Source organism: Oculina patagonica, chromosome 6 (genome assembly GCF_052425735.1).
Source record: "Oculina patagonica isolate OP01 chromosome 6, crgOcupat, whole genome shotgun sequence".
NCBI classification, from domain to species: Eukaryota; Metazoa; Cnidaria; class Anthozoa; order Scleractinia; family Oculinidae; genus Oculina; species Oculina patagonica.
Window position 1 is genome coordinate 35845828 of NC_135763.1, and position 25970 is coordinate 35871797.

Consider the following 25970-nt stretch of genomic DNA (forward strand, 5'->3'; position numbering starts at 1 on the left):
ATAAGTTTATAGTCTAGGTTGGTAAAAGCTTACTTTTCCACCTAAACAACCCATAGAAAGAAGTGAATGCGTCGGCGAGAACCTGCAAGTCACCACAGCATGTTTATGACTGATAAGAGTTTTTAAATCGCACAGTTCCGATGGTGTGCTATGAACACACGTTGCCAGTTCATCACATTCTGGACTGAAGCCAAGGATTCTAGCAGAGTTGCCAAATGGCGAGCAAATGATTCTCCCATCACTGCTAAAGCAGTGCTCCTTTATATAACCCCTGGCAACATTGGGTTCCTGTATGCTGTGAGTTAGACGTCGTGGCAGAGAACCGGTTTCTGAAAAGAGAAATGACACATGTAAATTAACATCTCCTGTCCAAATCAAATGGGGAGTGGAGGGGCAGTGAGCACTAAACAGACCATTGTGTTGTGTTTTTGTGCAAGACACTTCACTCTCACACTGCCTTTCTGAATTCTCCATCCAGGAGTATAAACACATGCAGGTCATTCCTCAGTATTACATTGGGCATCCCATACTGCACATAATTTTATGCATGGTGCACATTCCGAAAAGTGCAGCTTTTTCTATACGACTTGGCTGGCAAAATAGATAAATCATCGTTTTCTTGTAAACAAGTACCGGGAGCTATCATTTTTGTTTCTTTTTCTGAGTGTAGCAATCACCTTCATTCTAAGAAATGAATACAAAGAAATTTCTATATTGTAAAAAAGTAAATAAAACAAGATTGGATGTGAACTTAGTCAATGAGTTCTTGTGTTTATATTATAAGGAGTTATGAGGTAATTTCAAGGTATTCCAAGCTTTATTTTTGCTAACATTGGTGATATTTTTTTTCTTCCCTTCACGCTTTGCTTTGCATGTTTATGTTCATCTTGCACGTGTGAAAAGAATTGTCACATTCTGATTGGTTTTTCGTTTGTACATTTAAGACTAACCCATGAACCCTGCTTGGGTATACTGTAACTATGGTTAGTCTGTATTGTTTTGGATCAGAAAGACGTAAATTTCTTAACTATAGTTAGAGTGAACAGAGAAGTGGTCACATTATCGAAATAGCTAACTATAGTTATCCCCGTCTTAACTATGGTTAGTAGCCTAGATGTGACTGCAGCCATTTCCATTTTAGGCCCTACTTTATTGTAATTGGTCCAATTTTACCCTTTCGCCCCTCTTTTCCAACCCCCCTTTCCCCTATCAATGTTGTAGTTTGTTTTTGAAAGCCCTTTGCTACAATCATACAACATTGGATGGGGAAGAGGGTGGTATTTTTGCAGAGTGTGATGAAAATTAGTGGTAAATTTGCAATAGAAACTGCAAGGCCAAGTCAATAATGTGTCAACTAATTTTCACTAAGATTGTAAGATTGTAGGTTATTTAAGTTCAATAACTTACCTCCCCTTGTATCAGCAATATCCTGAATATCATGGAGCACAGTCCACTCATTTCTTGATTTCTTGCAAGTATAACGTGCAAGTGTACACCAGCCGTGAGGATGAACCTCTAATGACGAAATACACCACGGACTACATTCTTCAGGGAAATCCTGAATAATCTCCAAGGAGTTTCGTTCCTTGCTTGGCCACAGATGACTGGCGAAGCTAACAAGTGAAGATTCTGAGGCACCCCAGAATGGGTACTCCTCTCCTTCCACGTCAAATTGTAAATAATCAAGGTTTAAATTATGCACTACAAGTAATTTGCCGGGAATAGCCGAGATGACCAGCTTGGAGCCATCTGGGCACATTTTCATGCGAATCAAATTCGAAAATTGTAGAACGACCTTATTATGGGTCCCCTCTTCATTTGAGTACCTGTTTATGTCCCAAGTTCTCACAGTATCATCAAAAGCTGACGTCACAAGGAGCCCAGATGGCCTATGGTACTCAATGCTTTTGACCCAATTTGAGTGCCCTTCTAAACTTCGCACCTTACTTTTAAGGTTCCTGGAGTCCCATAAAGCTATAGTAGTATCATCAGAGCATGTCACAAAACTCCTGGTGTCCAGAAATCGAACGCAGTTGACGCAATCGCCATGAGCTGCTCGAATCATCTTCACCAATTTTTGGCTAAGTGGATCGAACACAAGTAAACTGTGTCTTTCACATGCGGCGACAAGAAGATCGCCGGATGGTGAAAACTCCACATTAAAAATTGCTCCGTGTCCACCCTTGTCTAGCGTTTCTTCAGGGTCCCAAATGTCTTTTAGCGAGAAATGTTTATAATATTTTGATGACACAACATCGCTTCGCTCAGCCCTGTACATTCCATGAATCTCGCGGTGTCTGAGGTACGACAATGAAGTCCACGTTTTAGAGGTTTTACAGCTCCCCTTGTTGCTAACGGCCGCGTCAGGCTTTGATTCTCCCATGCAAGTAAACAGGATTTAGTAGAAATTTCGGATAAAAATCAGTAAAATCCCACAACAACAGTTCAAGCTGCACTTTAGATGCGCTGGACTGGGGCGACTAGAAGAAATCGTTTCCAGTTTCTTTCGGTAGTGACATTAAAACGAGTGCAGTAGGAGGATTTAGCGGAACCCGGGTGGGGTAGGGCTGGTTGGTATTTTTAAAAGAACAGGGCCGTACCTAGCGGGGGGACGGGGGGGGGGGGGGGTAGGGGAGCAGTTGCCCCCGCCAGGAAAACTAAAAAACGAAGAAAACTAAAGAAAAAAAAGAAAAACTAAACTTAAAAAACCCAGTTGCCCCCGCCAGGAAATTTTGCCCCCGCAGACAAAAATTCAGAGTGTTACGGACCTGAAGAATGGTATTTGAAACACTAAAATTCTAACTCAATTCCGAGACTCGGGTGACTAAAAAGCGATACTGAAGGGTGAATGAGTATAAATTACATGTCATTATAGTGGGGTTGGGGGAGGGGAAAGATTTGGGTCAAACCTAAGTCATTGCTAAGGCCACTATTTTCAAGTTACTGGTTTTCGCCAAGTTTGTGCAGTGCTAACACGGCTTAAGGTACTGTATGAACATTAATCAGCTTTACTAATCTAAACTAGTGCCAGTACAGTCCCCTAACGGTGAGACCCCAGGTTACAATGAAAATTCTCTAGAACATGAAGATGTAAGCTTTGGTTCTTTGCAGACCTGAAGGGAAAATGGGAACTGGGATTTTCCTGTATTTTCACTGGGAAAATGGGATTTGGGTTTTTAGGACTGAGAATTTTGCCCAGGGGGGCTACTCCGGCTTGTAAATGACGGGGATGATCGAATGGAGGCAAAACTCCGGACCCAAAAAAATCCCTAAGTCTTCCGAGTTACCCAAAAAAATCCCTGGACCAAAAATAACCCTCCAAAAAATCCCTTATCAAATTACCCCTAAATTGCCAGGAATTAGGAAGGGAAATAATATATTAAACACAAAGAAAACCATAGAAAATCGAACGCTCGTGTTTGTTTATTCATCATATTATAAATAAGCCAAGGCCGCGCCAAGGCACTTTAGTTCGTTTTTAATACCCCCAAAAATCCCCTATTTTAAATCAAGTCACCCAAAAAAATACTTGCCAAATTTTCCAACCCAAAAAAATCCTGGAATCGAAAATTTCAAACCCAAATAAATCCTTTGATCATCCCCGTCATTTACAAGCCGGAGTACCCCCCTGGGGAATTTTGAGGGATGCTGTCTCAACATAAGAGACGTTTGTATGGATTTTGAACCATGTTTCACTGTTCATAACTTCGTCTCTGTTCATCCTAAAACCATCAAACTTGGTCAAATGACCAATCTCACCGTGATCTTTCATGTGGTGGTGTCAGATTATTGATTGCTTAAAAATTTGAAACTTGCCCCAGTTCCCTGCACAACTTCAGAATGGCCAATAGCTACACAAGTTGCCAAATGAATGTAACAAACATTGCCCAACAGCTCATTTGTAGTAGTTTGAGATCACTGGTTATGATGGCTTTGAACATAATGATAATGATCTCCCAAACTAATCTCCCGATCTGTAATTCTATGCAAACCACTACTCTACCTTAATAGACGTACATGTAAGCATCATTGATAATAAACTTTATTTCACTATGACAGTCAAAAAATTTTAAGTCAATTTAATGAGAAAATTTCTACAGAGGTCCTCTATAATTTATATAAAGAATACTATTTACAACAATCATATAAAATTGTGTTAAATAAAGTATGGAGGTTTTCTGACAGTTATTCCATATTCACTAAGTGCTGGAGTCAAGTCTTCCATGGTCAACGTGTAACGCTTGTCCTGCAAAAAAAACATGGATCAATTTGTGTTAACCAGTTCATAAAATTACCAATGTGAACTTGCCCGGTAAGTTAAACAAGTTTGTAGTCTTTACTCACACGCTACTATGAAAGGATAATACATACTAGTTATGCAACGCTTTTGAGTGCTATACTTAAAAATAATTCCATGAGCACGCGTTGGATATGAAATGGTAGATAGTCAACGAGGCGCGTAGCACCGAGTTGGCTATGACGATCACATATCCAACAAGTGCGAGTGGAATAGTTGTTTGATTAAAAACGCAATGCAATATGGTATTTGAGCTCCCCAGCTATTTTCGTTGACGCTTATCGGCTACCAAATTTGTGGTCAATGGTATATGAGCTCATATACCATTGCCTGTTAACCAATCAAAAAAAGTAATTGCAATATACCATTGCTAGCTTTTAAAAACATGGAATATACCACAAATCACTTGTATTTTCGTGGTATACACACTGTCACACAAGGGGCGCTTATTTAAGTAAATACGGTATTTGCAAAAATATGACGCAATTTGATCCTCATTAATAAAGCTAATGGCTAGCCTGAACACACCTTGCCAGATTTTCTTGAGCTTTGACCAGATCCTCTCATCTTACAGTGCTGCAGAGCATCATTAGCAATGTCAGATACAAACTTCTGTGCAGCAAGAGAAATCATCCTCACCCTACAAAAAAGGAAAAAAAATATTCATGTCAACACCGTCATCATCCTGATCATGTTTATTCGAGCAGTAAGTTTAACAAGCCAACACAGTTCTTCTAATAATATGGTATGCAAAAATGCAAACTTACACTCTTGGATCTGTTGAGTCAAATCCTGAACGATTTAAATAAAACGCTGTCACAGCATCAGGTATCTGAGGAGTTACCAAAGAAAAGTAATTGATAAAAGCTTGCATTTAAAGCTTGCAAGAGAAGATGATGGTGATTATAACTAAACACAGAAGACTGCAGTGGCGGATCTAGGGGAGGGGCCCAGGGGGACACCCCCTCCCCCCTTATTTTTAGAGCAAATAGAGGCCGAAGGGCCAAGAAAATTGTTTTTAAGAGCCCCCCCCCCCCCTTATTCAAGGGTCTGGATCATCAGCCCCCCCCCTCCTTATCTGAAGGTCTGGATCCACCACTGGACTGTATCTTAGAAATTCCTTTCACTGCCATGAGCAAAGTGAAGCTGTACAATGTACAAGGGCATGTAAAATTATACTTCTTGCCAATGGCTTAAATGGAAAAAGACTTACAGGAAGCTACAGTACATGTGTGGGGCGTATAAAGGCCTAATGGTTAGTGCTCTAGACTCTAGATTGAATGGTCCAGGTTTCAGCCTCGTCAATGTGCACTGGTCATTGTGTTGTGTTCTTGGGCTAGACCCTTTACGCTCACAGTGCCTCTCTCCACCCAAGATATAAGGTGATATTTTCATTAAGCATAACCCAGTTCCTGACTATGAGCAAACTTGCAAATCTGTCCGCCAATGCAAGAGCGGTCTAACTGTTTCAGTTAACTCGCTTTGTTTTATCAATCAAAACCTTCAATAAGTCAATTCTAGTGATATTCTGTGTTTAATAGATCAGTAACTGGGTTATTCTAAAACAATTAGACAGCTGAGTCACTCTCAGTTTCTACTGACTTTGATAGTTGGCTAAAAGTTTGGCCCCTCGCCAACTATCAGCCAATAGAAACCTCGAGCTTGCCGTCTAATTGTTAATTAGTAGGAACTCAGTTGAGTTCTATTGGAAATCTGTGAATCGGATTGGCTCTCTCACTGTTTTCTATTTGCTGATGGAACAGGATCGTGCACACATTTCTCTTTAAGGGGATGACTTTTCTTGATTTTTCGCTTGAAAGTACGTAAAATTGTAGGTTTTGGACCACTATCCCTAAGAGTTTCCACTAAAACAACTAGACGACTGGAGCGATTTTAGAATACCGGGCCACTTATTTACATATCTCTGAATGCTTTTTAGAACAAAGATATCTAGAAACAAAAAGAACCATTCGAATTCAAGTATTTTAAGTTGCCTGCCGTTGTTTTTTGTGGTTTTTTTTTTTTTTTTTATTAGATGTAAATAAGTGGCCCGGTATTCTACAGTTTAGCCGCACACTGAATAGCCTGAGCCGAGAGGATAATTCATATGGAAATCTCCTCAATTTTGGAATTATTTTAGGAGGAAATATATTAAAATTAACAAGTAAAATATCAATCGCTAGGGAAAAACTTAAGACTTATTCACCGTCGGTGTGTAGTCGTCAAGTTGTGTTAAAAACTCAGCTAGCGAAGCTCCCGCGTTTCTGACTTTAGTATCGACATGAGATGTAGTTGTCGTGCTTGTGCTAGAGGTCGAAGGTTGGCTCGTTTGTGGCTGAGTGCTGGAGGCAACGCTTGTATTCGCTTTACTTTGAACGGGAACTGTAGTCTGTGAACCGTCCGCCATGTTTGTTGTACCAACGTCTAAGCATGCGCTGTAATTCTTACGCTGGTCATTAGTTACGCGGATTCAGTCAAACATGGCGGCGATTCCAAAGTCTTCAAGAGTTTTCTCTTCAAATTTTTCTGACAGCTCGAAGTACTGTTTTGTTTGTTGCAACACGCAGTTATGTGGGATAAGTTTGTGTGTCAAACGGGAAGGAAAAAAGAAACAGCTCCCTGGCCTCACAACAAAACTGGGGAGACATGCAGCTGCCGCACAACGGTCTGGAAAGTGATATCAGCTCGTAAATTATTTACGATGTTTTTTACCTCAATAGATCACGTAGGTAACGTACAGCAAGATTATAATAATGTTTGGACTGAAGAGCCCTAACTATTTCCTCAGCTAGTTAATTTATAAGCTCAATATCCCAATGCAAATCTTGAAAAAGCAAGGAACGTTTTTATGAATTTGAGAAGCACAAATGGTTGAAGCAGAGCGAGCTCTTGTTGCCGCCAAAGACGGAGATCTTCAAACTTTGAAATCGCTTCGTCGTTCAGCGCCATTTGCGGCCGATGGCTTCGGAGCGACCGCTCTTCATTACGCCGCTAGAACGGGAAAGATTGATTGCGTGAAATGGTTAGTAGAAACCTTGGAAATTTCTCCAAAAGTGTACGGACGGAGTGGAGCTACACCCCTGCACGATGCGGCGGCCCAGGGAGAGCTCGAGTGCGTGAAATATTTTTTAGGGAACGGTGCGGTTGATGCAGAGACCAAAGATGGTTCAGGTCATACTGCGCTACATTTAGCGGCGAGATTCGGTCGATTTGACACTGTAAAGTGGTTGATTGAGAAAGGCAACAGCAATCCTAGGGCCAAGTCAAGGAATCATATGACTCCAGTGCATTTTGCTGCTTCTGGAGGACATCTAACGTGCTTAGAACTGTTGGTTTTCAAAGCTGGATACAGGTAAATTTGTTAATTAACAAACCTTCATTTTGCATGAAGTCTTGTTTTTAGTATGCAAATTTAACATAATTTATTAATTTGGGATGATGGAGGTTGGGGGGGGGGGGGAGGGGTGGGGGGAGGGTAATGTTGCTTCACTGTTATTGGCTGTTGTGAAAATTGTTTTCATCCTTTGTTTTTAATTAAAATTCAACTTGTGGATACATTTATATATTGCGTAAAGTACCTAATATTATTGACATTCATGTAAGTGGTACTTGAAGACATATTGTATGTTTTTTTATTACGATAACATTTTATTAATGAAAGAGTAAATTAGGCACAAATTTTAACTTCTTCCTGGCATAGTTAATTGAACATTGGGAAATGAAACGCAATTGAACTCAACCACTGGATTGAGTTCGATTGAGTTCGGCAATCAAATGAAATTGAGCACTAAACTTTGTGCGAATACGTTTTCCGAACCAATCAAACTCAATAGAACAGAGCGAACCCAGTCTAAAAGAATCCGTCAGATTGGGTTGGATTTACTATGTGGGGACTCCTTACAGTTGGGAGCCCACTGGTCGTAATGGCTAGTGTATTCAGGACTCCATATATTGGCTGCGGTCCCAGAGTTGTGTTCTTAGGCAAGACTCAAATGACTCTCATAATATCTCTCTCTACCCAGATCAGAAGTGTTAAATAGGTACAAGAAACAAAATTGTTAGCTAAGGGCAACCTTTCAGAGTGCCGGGGAGTAACCTGTAATAAAACAAGCAGGTCATCAAGGGAGAGTACATGTTGTTAAAAAAGTCTCTCTCCATGCCTAGTGGCCCAACAAGCCAGAGCTTATCTTGGTTTCCAGTGCATGAAGTGACAAGGAGTATTTCTACTGCTCCCTGGATGGGATGCTAGTCCATTATTACAGGGTACCCTCAGCATTTTATTTGCTGGTACCATTTATACACCTGGGTGGAGAGAGGTGCTATGAGAGTTAAGTGTCTTGCCCAATAACTCAGCACAGGGACCCCCAGCCAGGGCTAGAACCCAGACAACTTGATCCAGAATCCAGTGTGCTAACAATGCATTAGACCAACGCACCTCCAAATCCAGGGAGTGTAGCAAATAAATATTTCTGGTCAGAGCATGCTAAATGGGAACGAGTACTCACTGCCAGCTTGTTGAGCCATGCACAAAGTTTTGTTAGTATTGTTAAGTTTTCAGTTTACTTCCATTTTAGGTACACTGTAAGACTTTTTGCAACTTTTTAACTTTTACTTTTTACTAGGGCCTCTATTGATAACAGCTTTAATTGTAAAAGCTGATGGAGTCACCCTGTTGAAATAAAGGCTAACTTCACTTCAAAAAGCTAAATACTTGTTTCTTTAGTTGCTAATGAAATCATGAGCTTTACATTTTAAAATCTTTCAACCCTTTAGCTGTGTTAATGATGTCGCAACAGATGGCACAACTCCTTTGTACCTTGCATCACAAGATGGCAACCTAGACTGCCTCAAGTATCTACACAGCGTTGATGGCAAGTGTGATGCTAGAGCTAGAGATGGAATGTTGCCAATACATGGTGCAGCTCAGAATGGACATCTGGACTGTGTGGGATATCTGGTGAGAAAACAAAACAAAAGATGTTATATTCATGCGGTAAATTAAACCTAACAATAATACTATTGCTCTAGCCAAAGTCGACTCTTCATAGTCCCCTTGTCCTATTTTTCCGTCAAGTCGTACAGATTGATCTTGGAGTTCAACGGGCTACTATCTTGGTCTCTGATTGGAGCAAACACTGGGGAGAGTACAAAAAGGGGGGGGAGAGGGGGGGTGTTAATAGCCTGGGACATTTTGCATGTTGCTCCTTCCAGTTTTTGCTCAGGTTCAGAAACCTGGACTTTGCTAGTAGGCTTGCTTTCCTTCCAAGTTAATATTATTATAGATTTAGCCAAGCCTAACAGTGGAGCTCCACACTTGTTTTCTGGTTCTTGAATTTTGTGAAAATACTCATTAAAATATATATATGTCATTTGCCGGCCGGGAGGTCCGTATAGGGAAAAACTGTGCCCGAGGTCTTGAGTACGGCCCGAGGCCGCAGGCCGAGGGCTGTGCTCAAGACCGAGGGTACAGTTTTTCCCAATACGGACCGACCTAGGCCGGCAAATAACGTTTTTATTTTTTTCCTACTTTAATTTGTTTGGAAAAGAAACCGAGAAAAAATGCGTCGCAAAATCTTTGTTTGTATACGCACGGATAAGACTTCAATGTTGAGTCCGACTCGATTGACAAGCAAGAGTGAAGAATTCTGTTTGCTATTTATTTTGGAATAAAATAGCTTCGTTTAAAATGAACCATACTCAAGAAGGGTTCAGCATATTTAATTTACACTGCAGAGAATCAAGAAAAGCAAATAAATAAATAAATAAATATAGCACACATAAGACACAAAACTTAACACAAAGTCATTTAAATCGATTTTGGCTTCCCCAACAATAATTGCCGATAAATGTTTTGAAAAGTCTTGAAAGAAACTTTGCTCGTAGGGTGTTAATCCTATTTCTCTTGACTGAAAAATACTCTTTGACTGAAAAACAGTTTTACAAGCTATTCACACTTGTATTGAACAAATTAATAATCGCTGCAATCTCTGCAATGATTCCTAGCAGAATTTTATTCTGATAAACAGTGCCAAACTGAATGAAATGCGTAGTGTCTACGTACGGCACAATATTGTGATAATTAATTTGTCCGTTTTTAATCAAATAATCTCATTTCCTTGAATGATGGCAAATAGTGCTCTGTTTTTAGCGAAAAGTGACCGATAAACAAGGCAGTTTAACTCTTAGAGGAAGTCTAAAAACCGGTGAAGTTTACCGCAATGGCGTGAAAATCATTGCGAAATGCATGCACAAACAACGGCAAAACTACGAACGGTAAACTACAATTCAATTTTGTTGAGAAACAAATAAATACTCGCCTTTTGAAGAACTTTTGAGGCATTTAATTCCACTGTTTTTCAGTCTTTTCAAATTTACAACGGTTGGTGAACAGCTATTTCGATTTTGGAGAACAAAACTTTCATGTGTTCGTTTGTCTCGCTGCAAACTGATTTCGCGCGGGGATGCATCTCGTTTTGTTGACCGCGGTCAAGATCGGAAAATTCCGCCCGCTCCCGGAACCAATCAGATTGCAGGATTCGGTTCATCTTGCCCGTTTGCGCGCTGAGAAAAAAATAATTACTGTTATTGAAGTTATTAAATGTATTGTTTTTTTTTTGTTTGTTTTTTTTTTTTTACATTTTTATTGCAATTACAAAACAGATTATTTACAAACACACTACTAACACTACATACTTATAACAACAGACGTATTACCACTAACTAACACTAATTACAAACAATATTTCACAGTTGGCTAGACTTAATTGTTTTAAACCTAGTAATTGAATTTGACCTACTAGCACCTAGAACTTTTATTTTGACTAATTAATTATGTGTAGATTTCCTACTACTTAACTTAAAGATGCCATATTAACAATAACAATTTACAATAACATTTTTTGCCACTTACTGTAATGAAAAGCTTCTTTCTTATTCTTTTTCGCAATAAAAAGCTCTAGCTTTCGAATTTGTAGTGTTTTGGCTTTCAGTAAGGATAACGATGGTTTGATATTTTTGTTACGACATATATAAATGGTATATTTCCCTAACAGAATTATATGGTTTAACAAATTACTATCTGGAATGTTGTCGAAACAACCAAAAAGGATGGTTATTTCGTCAAACTTATCAACTTGCATGTTTTGATTGTTTAGCCAAGAAATAACGGCAGACCAAAAAACTTTCGTATACACACACTTTACCAAAAGATGCTCCAGAGTTTCTTCGTGATCTCCACAAAAGGTACATAACAGAGAAGGAATGAATTTCATTTTGTATAAAATACTATTTGTGTAAAGGATACGATTTAAAATCTTGTATTGAAAGGCTCGCGTTCTGATGTCAAGAGTGACTCGACCAGGCAATTGATAAATATTTTTCCAGTCTAAGGAGTTGGAAATATTATATAAAGACTCATACTTAGATTGAGCAGTTGGGGGAATTTGGACCCGTTTAACCAGGGCCGAATAAATCGATTTAGAACTCATACTAGTCATATCTTCAAAGTCATTTTCCGAGACCGTTTTGTCGATTTGGTTTGCATCATCTCCAGTTTTTAGAAGAAGTTTCCACGCAGGCGGGATAGCACTAAAAACACCGAGAAGGAGAAGATAATCCGACGAGGAGAGGTTTTTCTCTTTAAAAACTTCCCAATTTTTTAGCTTCCCGTCATTTGAAAGGATATCTCCCAAATGTACAAAACCTGCCTCCTTAATTTTCTTATTCAATATTGATTATTTATTGATCAAAAGGTTTTGGTTGTTCCAGATAATCTCATTTAAAATGTCCTGTTTTGAAACAGGTGTGCAGCTTTTAAAATCAGACCAGGCTTCGAGGCATTCTTTGTAAAAAATTGGTATCTTGCAGGGAAGACACGATAATTTGAAATTGCATTTGAAGAGAAATTCTGATCCTACATTCTTAAGATAATGAGATAAGAAGGTTTTCCATGGGCTAACGCTATCATCAAAGCTGTACCTTTTGACACATACAATTCTCTGTGTTGCAATCAGGGATTCAGTGTGAGACATCTTTAGGCCACCATCTTCATATTCACTGATTAAAGCCAGTCTCTTAATTTTGTCTTTACCTTTCCACACAAAATTAAAAATCACCGAATTTATGCTTTTAATTATATCCTTGTCAAAAGAAATAAGAGAGGCTCGGTACATGAATTTTGGCATAGTGAAAGTTTTAACAAGTTGAATCTTTCTGATCAGTGTTAAATTTCTCCATTGCCAGCAATTCAAAGCCTTTTTGATAGATTTTATGGTTAAGTCGAAGTTAAGTTCTTTGCTTTTATCCTGATCGTAAGTAAAATAAATACCCAGTATTTTGATTGGTTCGTTTGCTTTATTTATATTGAGAGTTCCATGATGTCTGTGAGAACTTCCTAGCCAATAGGCTTCTTTTTTCTCTTTGTTGACTTTGAGGCCAGAGCAATCGCCATATGTATCTAATAATGAATTCAGCGCTTCATACGATTTTTTATCTCTTACATGTAGAAAGTTAGTTTAATCGTCTGCGAAGGCAGTACACTTAATTTCTTTGCCTTCTACTTCGATTCCTGTAATGTCTTTATTTTGTTTGATGGCAGCGAGAAGGGACTCCAAAGCTAAAATAAATAAATAGGGCGATAGAGGATCCCCCTGTCTAACCCCTCTTCCGACTGAAAAAAGCGGAGTTGCTATTCCATTATTCATAATGCAGCTCGATATGTTTGTGTAAAAAATGCGTACCCACTTTATAAAGGACTGTCCAAAATTGAACTTTTCCAAGACCTTAAATAAAAAACTCCAACTTAAAGAATCGAAAGCCTTCTCGAAATCGATGGTGACCATGAGTCTGGGAAGATTGCGTGATTTTGTGTACCATCCATAATGTCGCTTATAGTCCGAACAGCATCAAAAATGTTCCTTCCTTTTACATATGCGCATTGATCAGCACTGATTAAATCTGAGAGAACTTTTTCTAGTCTTAATGTTATTGCTTTTGATGCGATCTTTACATCAAGATTTAGCAGAGAAATAGGTCTCCATTTGGCGATATATCTTTTATCTTTATTTTTCTTCTCAATAAGTTTAATAATACCTTGTTTTTGCGAGTTCGCCAGTTCTCCATTTTCAAAGGAACAGTTTAGAGAGTCAACTAAAAGGTGACCCAGGGTTGGCCAAAAGACTTTATAAAATTCTGCTGTCAACCCATCATTACCGGGAGACTTTCCATTACTAAAGGTTTGCAGAGCTTTGAAGCAAATTTTTAAATGTATTGGTACTACTCAAGAAAGATCCATAGCCAAAATAAATTGTCAACTCCAATCACAAAAAAGTAAGATTTGAGCGTACGATACAATGGAAAAAAGTAACTTGGTCAGCGGTCAGCTTCAAAAAAACTCATGACCTTGATGAGGTGTACTCCTGAGCCTGCAATATGGTCATTTATACTGGTCAGCAGATACCTTGTTTTGACAGCTGCCAATTGACCATAACATAGATGTCCAATATCAAAAAAGCTGACGTTAACGTTCGTAAGGGCTTGATAAGATGGCATTCTCCGCTTGGGTTGTCTTGTGACTCCCCTCCCCCTCCGTGCTTCACTTTTTATGTCTTCAGTTGATAATAATAATAATAATAATAATAATAATAATAATAATAATAATAATAATAATAATAATAATAATAATTTTATTCAGCTCATATTAAAGTTTACAGTTTTTTTCGTATTCTTAATAAAATAGAAATAAGGTATTACAGGAATTTGTAGTTAATTAAGTCTTGAGCTGGGGAGCTAAATGAACCGGTAGGTTTTCAAGTTAGCTCCCCGTACAATTAATGTTATAAATAGTATAAAAAGCAGGTGATTAATATATAAGAAACAATAGGGAAGAGGACTTACGAATTTACAAACTTAGTTTAATGGAAAATCAATTTAGTTTTTGTTGTTAAATCAATTTAGTTTTTGTTGGCTTTCCATTTCCAGATTGAAAGTGGCAAGGCTTCTCTAACTGAGAGAGACTCAACTGGTGGTACACCAGCTCACTATGCAGCAGCACAAGGTACATGACTATGTCTTGAAATGTGCACACAGTGTTTTACAACAAATTATACATGAATGCAGCCTGTGTTAGGTCATACATGCATGTCTGTGAGCTCTGCTGGCACTATGTACATCAAGGTGCATTTGACAATTGAATAGAGAATAGAGTGCCCTGTAATTTAAATTAAGTTGGATATCTGTTGAATAAAACTACAAAAGATTTGGGCACTGAAAAATGTTTGATCTGTTACATGTCTGCATGTCAGTAGCGTTACCGACAGAGTTGTCTGTACAGCTGAAAATTACAAAATACAAAGCTTGCAACTCGCTACAAAAAAAAACTAAATTATAAAGAAAAGTAATACAACAAGTGATTAAAATGTAGACAAGTTTACAGATTTTGTGGGCATCTTCTGGCCTCATATCCAACATTGATAGCAAAGAAACAAAGTGCAATAGAAAAAACAAACTATCAACATTGATAGCAAAAGAAACAAAATGTAAGATAACAAACAAACATACTTTCAAGAATGCTTCGCATACGCTTAAACTGCAAAGAGCACATGGTTTCCAAGATCATGCATCCCACACAAGTTGGGTATGGAAGGGCATTGGACAACAAACTGTCCATTGCAATATTTTCATTACTGTCAGTACCAGTTTCTCATCAATTGGTTGTGCTTTCACTGTTTTTCAATGCAGGTCACGTGAGTGTATTAAAGTGGCTGAATGCCAAAGGTGACATTTCTGTGACTGACAGGCTTGGAGGCACTCCTCTTCATGATGCCGCAGAGCAGGGGCAATTTGAGGTTAGTAGATGGATGGAGACAGGTTTCATTGATAAGTGACTATTTCGTAAAGACATTGATTTCTCTTCTGGACTAAGTGACTATTTTTAAAGGTATTGATTTCTCTTTTGGACTAACTGTCTTAAGTAAATCGTTACAGATACAGACTAAAGTTAGCCCACTGCAAAGATGTATTCAATGATTAATGGTTTGACTCTTCAAATAGTATTCAGAGAGGGTTTATCATAACTTACTGTCAGTAATTAATTCTAAATATCTGCATCCCTGGGCTCCAAAAACCACAGGCTTATACATGTACAGAACAGTACATGTGAATGTTTTTTTCTGTGCATGAATGAATTGAAATGAAACAAGTACTGGTTGCTGCCTGCCCAATATTTTTTTCAATGTAGCTTTAAACATATCCTGCAAAATTTCTCACTTGTTTGTAGCTTAAGGATAAACTGATTGATAAATGTGGTCAGTTAATATGTATTGTAAAATTAATATTGTACACATACACATGTATCCCATTTCTGGGCTGAAGGTTGGGGATTTATGTGATTGGGTAGGCAGAAGATATGTCTAAGGGCTTGATTACATGAGCCGGGCTGGCCGGGCTGGCCGGGCTGGCTCGGTTTGCCGAGATCTCGGCACGTCTGTTAAACGCGACAAAAATCAACTTTGCGATTACATGACAACCGGGCCAGCCCGGCTAGCCGAGATCCCGGTATCGCGATGCCGGGATCTCGGCTAGCCTGGCTGAAAATTTTCCATGTAATCGCGTTCACCAGGCCAGCCCGGCTAAGCAGACCAGCATTAAATTTCTCTTCCGAGCACAATATCCGAAGAAAAAATCAATGCTACTCCTTCTAAATAGGATGTAGAGGTAACGTAACCCATCCAGCTGCATAAGTGCAAAAAATTAACCACTAAATTGCCGGAGAAAGGTGATCAAGATCATCCGTGCTCTGATCATTCATGCTAAAACTGGGCTGAAAATCATCTCGGCAAACCGGGCCAGCCCGGCTAACCGGGCTCATGTAATACCGAGCTGAAAGTCATCTCGGCAAACCGAGCCAGCCCGGCTCATGTAATCAGGCCCTAACAGTTGGGAGAGATTCAAAATTTAACTCCTCCGTCATTGATCAGTTTTGAAATATTTATGTCAGTGTGTCAGGTACTTGGTAGAAAATGTCGAACTGGATGTGCAGCAGAAAGACAAGGAGGGTCTGTCACCACTGGCTTTAGCAGAGAAGAGTGGACACCGCAAATGTGCGGACTACCTTAAGATTGCAGCATCAAAGGTAATGTTACACACACCACGTAAAATTAGAAACCTCAGTGTTGTTAACAATGCCATTAGGGAAACTTTTTGCAGAGCTAGATTTAAGAACTGATGCTTGACAGGGTGCAAAGACATTGAATTTTCCAGCTAATGCCCTTTGGGCAAACTGTAGCTAGCATATACTAGCCCGAAAGTCATTTTCACTAGCCCAAAAAATCCTCCTAAGCGTGAATAATTTCCTATAAAATTTAGCCAGATACTTTCCCTTGCCCATCGTGTAAGTGAAGTATAAAATCCACTAGCCCCAGGTTATCAGACATGCACTTCTTTGCATTTATGTCATGGGTTGGGCATCTGGTTGTGTGGATGTTTCATTGCTCCTTGTTCTTAGATTATCTTGAAGAATGCTTGTCATTGTATTATGTGTAAACAGAAATGTCACAACCCAGACTATGATCATCATCATCATCATCATCATCATCATGAATCATCACCACCACCACCACCACCTGACCACCACTGCATTTACAATGCATCACCGCCATCACACCAACATGCACTGTCACCCAACCACTATCACTAATGCAGTTAGTCACCACAAATGCCAGCACAAGCCCCACAGCTGCTACCATCACCACTGCCACTGTCCACCTCCTCCTCCTTTTCCCTCTCCTACTCCTTCTCCTTCTCCTCTTCATTCTCCTACTCCTTTTCCTCCTTCGCCTCCCCCTTCCTCTCCTTCTCCTCTTCAGTCCTCCTCCTCCTCCTCTTCCTCTTCCTCTTCCTCCTCCTCCTCCTTCTCCTTCTTCACTTTCTTCCTCCTCCGCCCCTCCTCTTCTTGCTCCTCCTTTTCTTCCTTCTCCACCCCATCTCTTCTTGCTCCTCTTCTTGCTCCTACTCCTACTCCTCCTCCTCCTCCTCTGCCCCCTCCTCCTCCTCCTCTGCCCCCTCCTTCTCCTCCTCCTTCTCTTCCTCCTTCTCCTACTCCTCCTCCCTCTCTGACCCTCTGCCCCATTCCTCCTCCTCCTACTCCTCCTCTGCCCCCTCCTCCTCCTACTCTTACTCCCCATCTGCCCCTCTGCTCCTTTTCTCCTTGTACTCCTCATCCTCCTCCTCCACCCCTCCTCTTCTTGCTCCTACTCCTCCTCCTCCTCCTCTGCCCCCTCCTTCTCCTCCTCCTTCTCTTCCTCCTTCTCCTACTCCTCCTCCCTCTCTGACCCTCTGCCCCATTCCTCCTCCTTCTTCTCCTCCTCTGCCCCCTCCTCCTCCTACTCTTACTCCCCATCTGCCCCTCTGCTCCTTTTCTCCTTGTACTCCTCATCCTCCTCCTCCACCCCTCCTCTTCTTGCTCCTCCTCTGCCTCCCCTCCTCCTCCTTCTCTTCCTCCTCCTCCTACTCCTTCTACCTTTGCCCCTCTGCCCCTTTCCTCCTCCTTCTCCTCCTTTTCCTCCTCCTTGTCCTCCTTCTCTTCCTTTCATCTCCTCATTCTCCTGCTCATCCTCCTCTTTCTCCTCCTCCTTCTCCTTCTTTTCCTCCCCCTGCTCCTCCTCCTCCTTCTCTCCCTCCTCTGCCCCCTTCTCCTCATCAGCATCATCATTATCATCATCACCATCAAGTTTTCAAGATGCTTTAGCTAGAGGTTTACAAATATGTGTATATATAACAATATTCACATAAGGTATGTTAACTTTCTTACTGAGTTTGAATCACAGCAAACCAAAAAATGTTCTTTTAATAATGACCTTATTGTTGGTCTGTAATTTCGTTTCTATTTTTGTGGGGGCGACTCTCCCCATGTTGCCACTACTGACTGTTGACATGTATTCATTTTCTGAAAAGCCCAGGTATTGTTAAATAGCATTGTAAAATTCATTAATAATGCATGAGGGTGCAAACCAATCCCAGCACAGTATTCAGATCACATGTACACAACTGTAAACCCCAATACAAATCAGACAAAAGAATTAACTTTTGATACAAACTCCTGCTCAGCTAATTAGTATTCATTAACTTTTGATACAGATCTCTACTGATTCGCATAACAATACTTTACATTCAATTTATTGTTTTCATTTCACAAGTAGAATAAAATATTCGCGTCCGATCTGTATGGCCGTTTACAATGGCTCGCCTAGCGGCTCGCCATTGTAAACGCCCATACAGATCTCCCGCTCATATTTTATGTACTACTTAAAAAATTAAATTGCAGAGCACCTAGTTCAACTACAATAATGCATGCATGTTTAACAATTAAAAAGTAAAAGCACAAAATTTCAGTAATTAAAACAATAATATTGCCGATAGATAAACTTAATGTGCCACTGAGTCAGGTGGTGTTGACCAATCCATGCAGCACAGCCATACGTGTCATTCTACGACATACATTTTGTGTACATGTATCCACACATAGTTATCACATGATACTTTCACAAATTAATGACTGTATGTTTATTATCAAAAAAGAGTATTTATGATAATTTTAAAGACATTTTTGAACTTTCAACAGATGTCTCATCACTAAAGCAAACAACACTACCTGTTAGCAAGGCACTAAAGTTAAGTTTATTTCTCACGGCATAATACATTGTACAAACAAGTTTAATCTGTTTCACTTTGGAACTGGAAAATTTATTTCCAGCTGATGAATTTAAATGTATTATGTAAAAATGTAATAATTCAAAAGTTCTTACTTAGCTAAATTTACATGACTGTATTATTTGTTTAGTGAACAAAACTTCACCTTAATTTGAGCTGGAGCAATAATAATATTGCAAATTTCTGGAAAATGAATCCTTTTTTTCAACACTGCTATGTTAAAGAGTAAAATGGTCACTTGTTAAAAAACAGTCTACTGTAGAAAACATTTTTTTGCTGATAAACTATGAACAGTATTGTGACCAGAAAGTGTTCTTTACTAATAACTTGATAATATTAATAAATGTAATTGTTTTTCATAAAAATATCAACATTATTTCCTTGATATTAATACACTGTACGATAATATAAATAAAAAAAGCTTGCACATCTACATGTAAAATTACCAGATAATTTGTTAAAACTACGTAACCTTTTTGCTAATTAAAATAAATAATTTTAACAGCAGGCATAACAATGACGTGTTTTTACTGTTGTTTATTTTTAATGCAAAAATTGCTGACATTTGCTGACTGTGCGAAGTCCAAAAAATTCCTGTAAGTTGTGCACTAAAGGCATTTCAGAATCATATAATTATTTTAACACTCATCTACATGATTTACAGTAAAACCTCTTATTTCTAAATTAAAAACGTAACTTCTTATTTTTAATTAAATGAGCTTAATAGAAAGGAGATGATGAAAACAGAGTGGAACTTTTGCTTACTTACCTACCTGCCTACCAACCTACCTACCTACCTAACTACCTACCTACCTACCTACCTACCTACCTACCTACCAACCTACTTACCTACCTACCTACCTACGTACCTGCCTGCCTGCCTACCTATCTACCTATCTACCTTCCTACCGACCTACCTACCAACCTACCTACCTACCAACCTACTTACCTACCTACAGTACTTACTTACCTACCTGCCTGCCTACCTACCTACCTACCTACCTACCTATCTACCGACCTACCTACCTACCTACCTACCTACCTACCAACCTACTTACCTACCTACAGTACTTACTTACCTACCTGCCTGCCTACCTACCTACCTACCTACCTACCGACCGACCTACCTACCTACCTACCTACCTACCTACCTACCTACCTACCTACCTACCTACTTACCTACCTACCAACCTACTTACCTACTTACCTACCTACAGTACTTACTTACCTGCCTGCCTGCCTGCCTACCTACCTGCCTACCTACCTACCTACCTACCTACCTACCGACCTACCTACCTACTTACCTACCTACCAACCTACTTACTTACTTACCTACCTACAGTACTTACTTACCTACCTGCCTACCTACCTACTTACCTACCTACCTACCTACCTACAGTATTCACCTACTTTCCTACCTACCTGTTTACCTACCTACCTACCAACCTACCTACCTACCTACTTACCTACTTACTTGTCTGTCTGATGACCACCGTTCAACCAGCCTTTGTCATCTCTTTTTCCAGTGACCTTCTCTATGTCACTTTGGGGCGTCCTCTTTTCCTCTTTTCTGTAGGGGTTCATCTCATGGCTACCCTGGGGATGGCATTTGTGGACATCCTATATATGTGTCCTATCCACCGCCACCTGTTCCTTTTAATCTCAACTGGCAGTGGTGCTGTGTTGTTTCTGCAATAAAGAACCCAGACAGCACAACTGTCAGATAAGATTAAAAGGAAGAGGTGAAAATGTTATTTAAAGTCAATTTGGTGGAGAAGGAAAGGGGGCGGTAGCCCAGAAGAAAAGAGGCGGGAAGCGAGAGAAGGGAGGGTGGGAAGCGGGATTCTTAACGTGGCAGGAACCAGGAGAAAACGAGTAAAATTTCCAAACATTTTGTTATATTTTGCAATGGATATGAGATAAAGAGGAGAGAACTGCCATGGTAAGGGGCGGTAGGTGGGGATTAAAAGGTCCGGGAAGTGGGAGCAAAAGGTATGGGACGCGGGAGGTTCAGACCCCCCTGTCCCCCTCCACTTTTTATTTTTTCCCACTTCTTTGTTATAAGAGATTTTTGTATCTAGACGTTTAGCTCACATGCACTAACTTAGTCTTTGATTGCTTCACGCCATTTTAATTAAAATTAATAACACCTGCATTCTCTAATAAGGAACAATAGGAGAGCAATGTGTGACGATCCCAAAAAGCATCTGTTTTGGAGGCTTCTATTTGGGAGGACCATGCTGCTCTTAAATTAGTTTCTTTTCAAGGGCGGGTGGGTGTTAAAGTTCAAATTTTAAATCTTTTATGGTGTTTCATGTAATGTTTTTTAAGGAGGGGGAGGGGGGGGGGACACGGGTTAGAAAAAGTCGGGGCGTTTTTGGGTTGATATTATTTTATCACATGGGTACAGTACTCTGGGATGATCCAAATCAAGGCTTCATTCGCACCGACCACCGGTCTCTTTCCATTTTTTCATCGAGTATATGCTCTTGAATGTTTTCCCTGAAATCCAGACTTCCACATTTCCTAAATAACGTATGTACATATAGGATTTAGCGATTTAGGAATTGGTGAATGATAACTTGTAATTGAAGCAACTATGTGATTTGTGACTAATCTTTGTATTTCAGAAACTTCCCCCAAACATGAGCCGAGCAGGACTTCGTATGATTCTTAAATTTGTTAGTGTCCGAGAAACGTTGACCAGAACACCTATAATACGCTTGTTCTTACCAGCACGATTCTCTTTAAACGTTTGTTTTTCGATTTCCTACCCTCCTTATTCACTCTCAATTTTTGTCGAGACTTTGTGACCCCTCAGAAATTGCTTTAGGACTAAATAGAGCGGTTTTCACTTGAGTGTCGAAAGTAAATTGCGTTCGCTTTGGTTTTGCATTACTACGCTTAGTGATTGGCTTAGAAATCTCGCGCCACTTTCTCAGCCAATTAGGAGTAAAACCAAAACCAATCGTGACTAGATCGCGCACGTTTTCCCGCGCTTCGTGCCTGCGACATGTATTTGCTTCGAGTTTTGATTGGTTCACTGGATTGTCTGTGTCCTTTGCGATTGGCCAGAGTAATTACTTTGGTTTTGGTTTTACGACACTCAATTGAAAACTGCTCTAGTGCACAACCGATAAAGGCCAGTCGAGAAAACATTGTGTTACTACCGGTTTTATGAGTTCCGACAATTTCCAGGTTCGTATACCGGTTATCCCATGTCTTATTTGGTGACACTTACATGACAAGTCAATATAACGAGCATAAATGTCGGTTATATTTGAGGTGCTAGGATGTTACAAAACGGTGTGAAAGCAAGCAGATTTAAAGTTAAACGCTGTAAACAGTGCGCTATAAAACAATGCATCATAAACCTCGTTTACCCTTGGTTTTCCTGTACTTTCGAAGAATTGCCGAAATACTTGGGTTCATAATTCTTTACTTTTTCTACAGCAAGCCAAAGCGCAAAAGAAAGAGATGAAAGCCAAGAAATATTACGTGGAAAGAGATGGCAACAAGCTAACAACCACTTTAGAAACGCAAGACTTAGCAACACAAACGAAGAAAAACTTCGCTTCAAAGACGTCAGCGACAAAGGCTAGTTCTGCAATGAGTGAAACATCAGAGAAAACCTCCAAACACCAAAACGCGAATGACAAAAAAGAAAAACCAAACAATGAGAAAGAAATAAGTTTACCCTCGCTTGTAAATGCACAAGATTCTAACGAAAGCACAGAAGCTTCACCTCATAACCCTCAGCAGGCAGATTCAAATGTCGCTAACTCGCCACCGGCTCCAGGAAAGCCACTGAGAGAAAGGCAATTGCTGCCTTTGCCGCATTTAGGGGATATCATTCCTCCCCCGGCAGAGTTTGCTGAATATTCAGGTAAGAAAGCAGAAGTAGTAATTATGGTTGCAGTATGGATGAGCTTACTTTTGATCATTCCCGATGTTTTACGCATGTGATAGGTCTTTATTAATGCCTGGCCAAACGGAGTCTCGAATAGACGCCAGTTGAAAATTTCTTTCCACTTGCGACTTCGTTTTGCCAGGACTTGGATGCACTTGCGATGACTTGCGTTCGCTTTCACGTTCCCTCGGGATGAGATTTGCACGCAAATCGTTGAGAACCTGCTAGCGAAGTGAGCTTGATGACTTCGAGTGGTAGGAATAGTGGTAAATGAGGGAAAGTTTTCACAACAATACGTAACACTTACTTTGCAATTGAAAAACCACAAAGAGGCGGAAACCACTAAAGAAGGGGTGGCAACCAGAAATAAAAGATACGGGCAGCAGAAATTCATATGCCTGTGGTCCCCAATTATACCCTTCCCCTCTCCTAATACATCTCTTAGGCGTCTTATAAGTTTCCTTTCCATTTGAAGGTAACTATGGTACGTAGCAAATTAACGTTTTTCATTTCCACCGAGCAAGCTCTCTTAGGGGTGGTGGGTGGGAGGAGGGTGTGGTGGGTTCTCTATACCTCCACCTGCTACCCTTAAAGAGAGCTTGCTCGCAGGCTGTGTATTCAAAGATAGACTTTTAATTTGAGATAGATTTTGGAACTTACTATCATATATCTAACCTGTATTTTTCTTAATTGTCAAGTCACGACACGTCTGTAAAAGACATAGCATGGGCTACTCTACGACTTACTTTGGACTTGACCAGTTACGTGTATAACACAACACCAAGAACGAAGCAGTGTTGGGACTAGTGTCGCCTATATACAGATAGATTACAGACTGTTCTGCACTGCGTGAGAGACGACGAAAAACACCAACAACAACTACTACAACACAACAACAACTGTTACAGCAGGGACAATTACAACAACAACAACGACGACAGCAACTTATAAAAACAGCAGCAACAACAACCAATAACAAGAGGTACAACAACGACGTCAACAACAGCAGCAACAACGACAACAACAACAACAACCAAAGCAGCAGCAACAACATGAGCAACATTAGCAATAACAGTAACAATTGCTGCAAGAAAGAGTGTCGTGAAACTTGAAAAAATTAGCATTCTTTTTTTTAAGTTCGTCGTTTCTAATCCATCTAAAGCTTTGTCAGTTAAAACCATTCTCGATTATTTTCGGTCCCTTTTTTGTTAGTGTTTTTCTAGTTCGTTGTTTCTAATCCATCTAAAGCTTCGTCAGTTGAAACCATTCTCGATTATTTTCGGTCCCTTTTTTGTTAGTGTTTTTCTACGTTAGGAAACAATTATTTTGAGGTTTCCTTAAAATACCGTGACATGACTCCTTTAAACTCGCTTAACAATTAGAAAGCTACGTATATCAGTTGGGAAAAAAACTTAGTTAGTAATTAATGTTTTTAGGTAATAATACAATTATCTATTCAGACTTCGTGTTGTTACTGTTAGTATAAATTCAAATAATTTTTTAATCCACTGTAACTGACGACGATGGAAAACTGTCGGAAAAAAGGAATCCAAAAAGTTAAAAAATGATCTTGCTTTTGAAAATTTCTTTCTGCTTTTTTTATTCTGACCATTCAAATCCATTAAGTGAAAATATAAATACTACTTGAGATATAGGGGGCTTAGAATTGCGAGGAAATAAAACTAACAAGTTTTGGGGGAGCGGGGATGGCGCAGTGGTGAGAGCACTCGCCTCCCACCAATGTGGCCCGGGTTCGATTCCCGGACCCGGCGTCATATGTGGGTTGAGTTTGTTGTTGGTTCTCGTCCTCGCTCCGAGGGTTTTTCTCCGGGTTCTCCGGTTTTCCTCCCTCCGCAAAAATCAACACTACTAAATTCCAATTCGATCTGCACAGTCCTACGTCTTATACACGAGCCTCTGGCTCGGACACTGAGGGTAACCTCGTCCCGCGTATGGACTTTAAAATTGTATTTACATTTTTTTTTACATTTTTTTTTTTTTACATTTTTTTTGAGTACCATAAATGTACAGATATGTTGAACGCAACACGAGCAAAGAGATTTTTCCCAAGATTTGCGGGGTGATAGATGATTTTGAAGTAGTACATTTGTTTATCAACTTTATGGGTTTCAAAAGCATGTTAACGTCAAAGGGAATGACGTTTTTATTTTAACACTGTAAATTAAAATAGTTTTTAAAGCTGCTTCGTAATCAACTCAATAGTAATAAAGTTAGCTCACATAACACTTTGAATAAAAAAATCCATTGCTAGTTTCATATGTCGCTTTTTATGTTTGAGACCTCTAGTCACCCGTACCAAAACCATAAAATAACGTTTAAAATAAATGCTTTACTTCAAACTAATGGAGTATCTTTTGCGTATTCCGCTTTTTTCTGCATGCATGTCATCAGCGGACGTTATAAATCATCGATACACTCTGGATATATGTTTGAAATTGTCTGGCGCTACGAATTCTCCAAACAGCGGAAAGAACGCAGTGGCATTTTCTTTGTTGCCTCATCAAAGATGCTGATTGCAGTTGAAGAGGAACGAATTCCTTTGTTAGTACAGTCAAATATATTTTTCATTTTTCCTGTATTCACGTATGTGTTTTCTTTGTAAAACTTGCTGAAAACACCGAGGAGGTATACCCTTTTAATCCCAAAACTGGTAAGGCAAAGCCTGCTGTCGAGCCAAGTGGCCCATCAGGCCGGAGCTTATCCCGATTTTTGTAGCATTAAGCGGGTATCAGTAGGTGTATTTCTATCGCCCCGCCCCCCTGGATGGGATGCTAGTCCTCGCAGGGCTTCCCCCAGCCGGTACCCATTTATACAGTGGAGAGAGCCACTATGAGAGTAAACTGTCTTACCCAAGAACACAATGCAGTGACCCCAGCGAGGACTCAAACCTGGACCGTCCGATCCTGAGTCCGGCGCACTAACCATTTGGCCATCGTCCTCCCATAAGCTCAAGACTAAGTTAACACTACAATATTTAAATTCTTCCTTGGCGTGGCAATGCTGCCTAAACTTTTGTGAAAGGCGTGATGTGTTATA

At 39.8% G+C, this 25970-nt stretch overlaps 3 protein-coding genes across 4 annotated transcripts in view; 1 reads left to right on the plus strand and 2 right to left on the minus strand.

The window, feature by feature from the left end:
• On the minus strand, window positions 1–2448 carry LOC144657250 (DDB1- and CUL4-associated factor 10-like). The gene is made up of 2 exons (XM_078517572.1): window positions 1408–2448; window positions 1–329 (listed from the first exon to the last, which is right to left on the minus strand). Exons 1-2 carry the CDS (start codon window positions 2381–2383, stop codon window positions 7–9), a joined length of 1299 nt encoding a protein of 432 aa, XP_078373698.1. The 5' UTR covers window positions 2384–2448; the 3' UTR covers window positions 1–6.
• A 1578-nt stretch (window positions 2449–4026) lies between these two features.
• On the minus strand, window positions 4027–6718 carry LOC144656844 (transcription initiation factor TFIID subunit 10-like). The gene is made up of 4 exons (XM_078517087.1): window positions 6504–6718; window positions 5065–5129; window positions 4826–4937; window positions 4027–4246 (listed from the first exon to the last, which is right to left on the minus strand). Exons 1-4 carry the CDS (start codon window positions 6702–6704, stop codon window positions 4157–4159), a joined length of 468 nt encoding a protein of 155 aa, XP_078373213.1. The 5' UTR covers window positions 6705–6718; the 3' UTR covers window positions 4027–4156.
• A 133-nt stretch (window positions 6719–6851) lies between these two features.
• LOC144657244 (uncharacterized) overlaps window positions 6852–25970 on the plus strand; it is a 36251-nt gene continuing 17132 nt past the window's right edge. For both annotated transcript variants that reach the window (XM_078517559.1, XM_078517558.1), the window contains exons 1-6: window positions 6852–7649; window positions 9071–9254; window positions 14276–14351; window positions 15035–15141; window positions 16293–16427; window positions 22457–22889. In XM_078517559.1, coding sequence (XP_078373685.1) covers window positions 7165–7649; window positions 9071–9254; window positions 14276–14351; window positions 15035–15141; window positions 16293–16427; window positions 22457–22889 — 1420 coding nt within the window. In that variant the 5' untranslated portion in view covers window positions 6852–7164. The remainder of the gene's footprint in view (window positions 7650–9070; window positions 9255–14275; window positions 14352–15034; window positions 15142–16292; window positions 16428–22456; window positions 22890–25970) is intronic.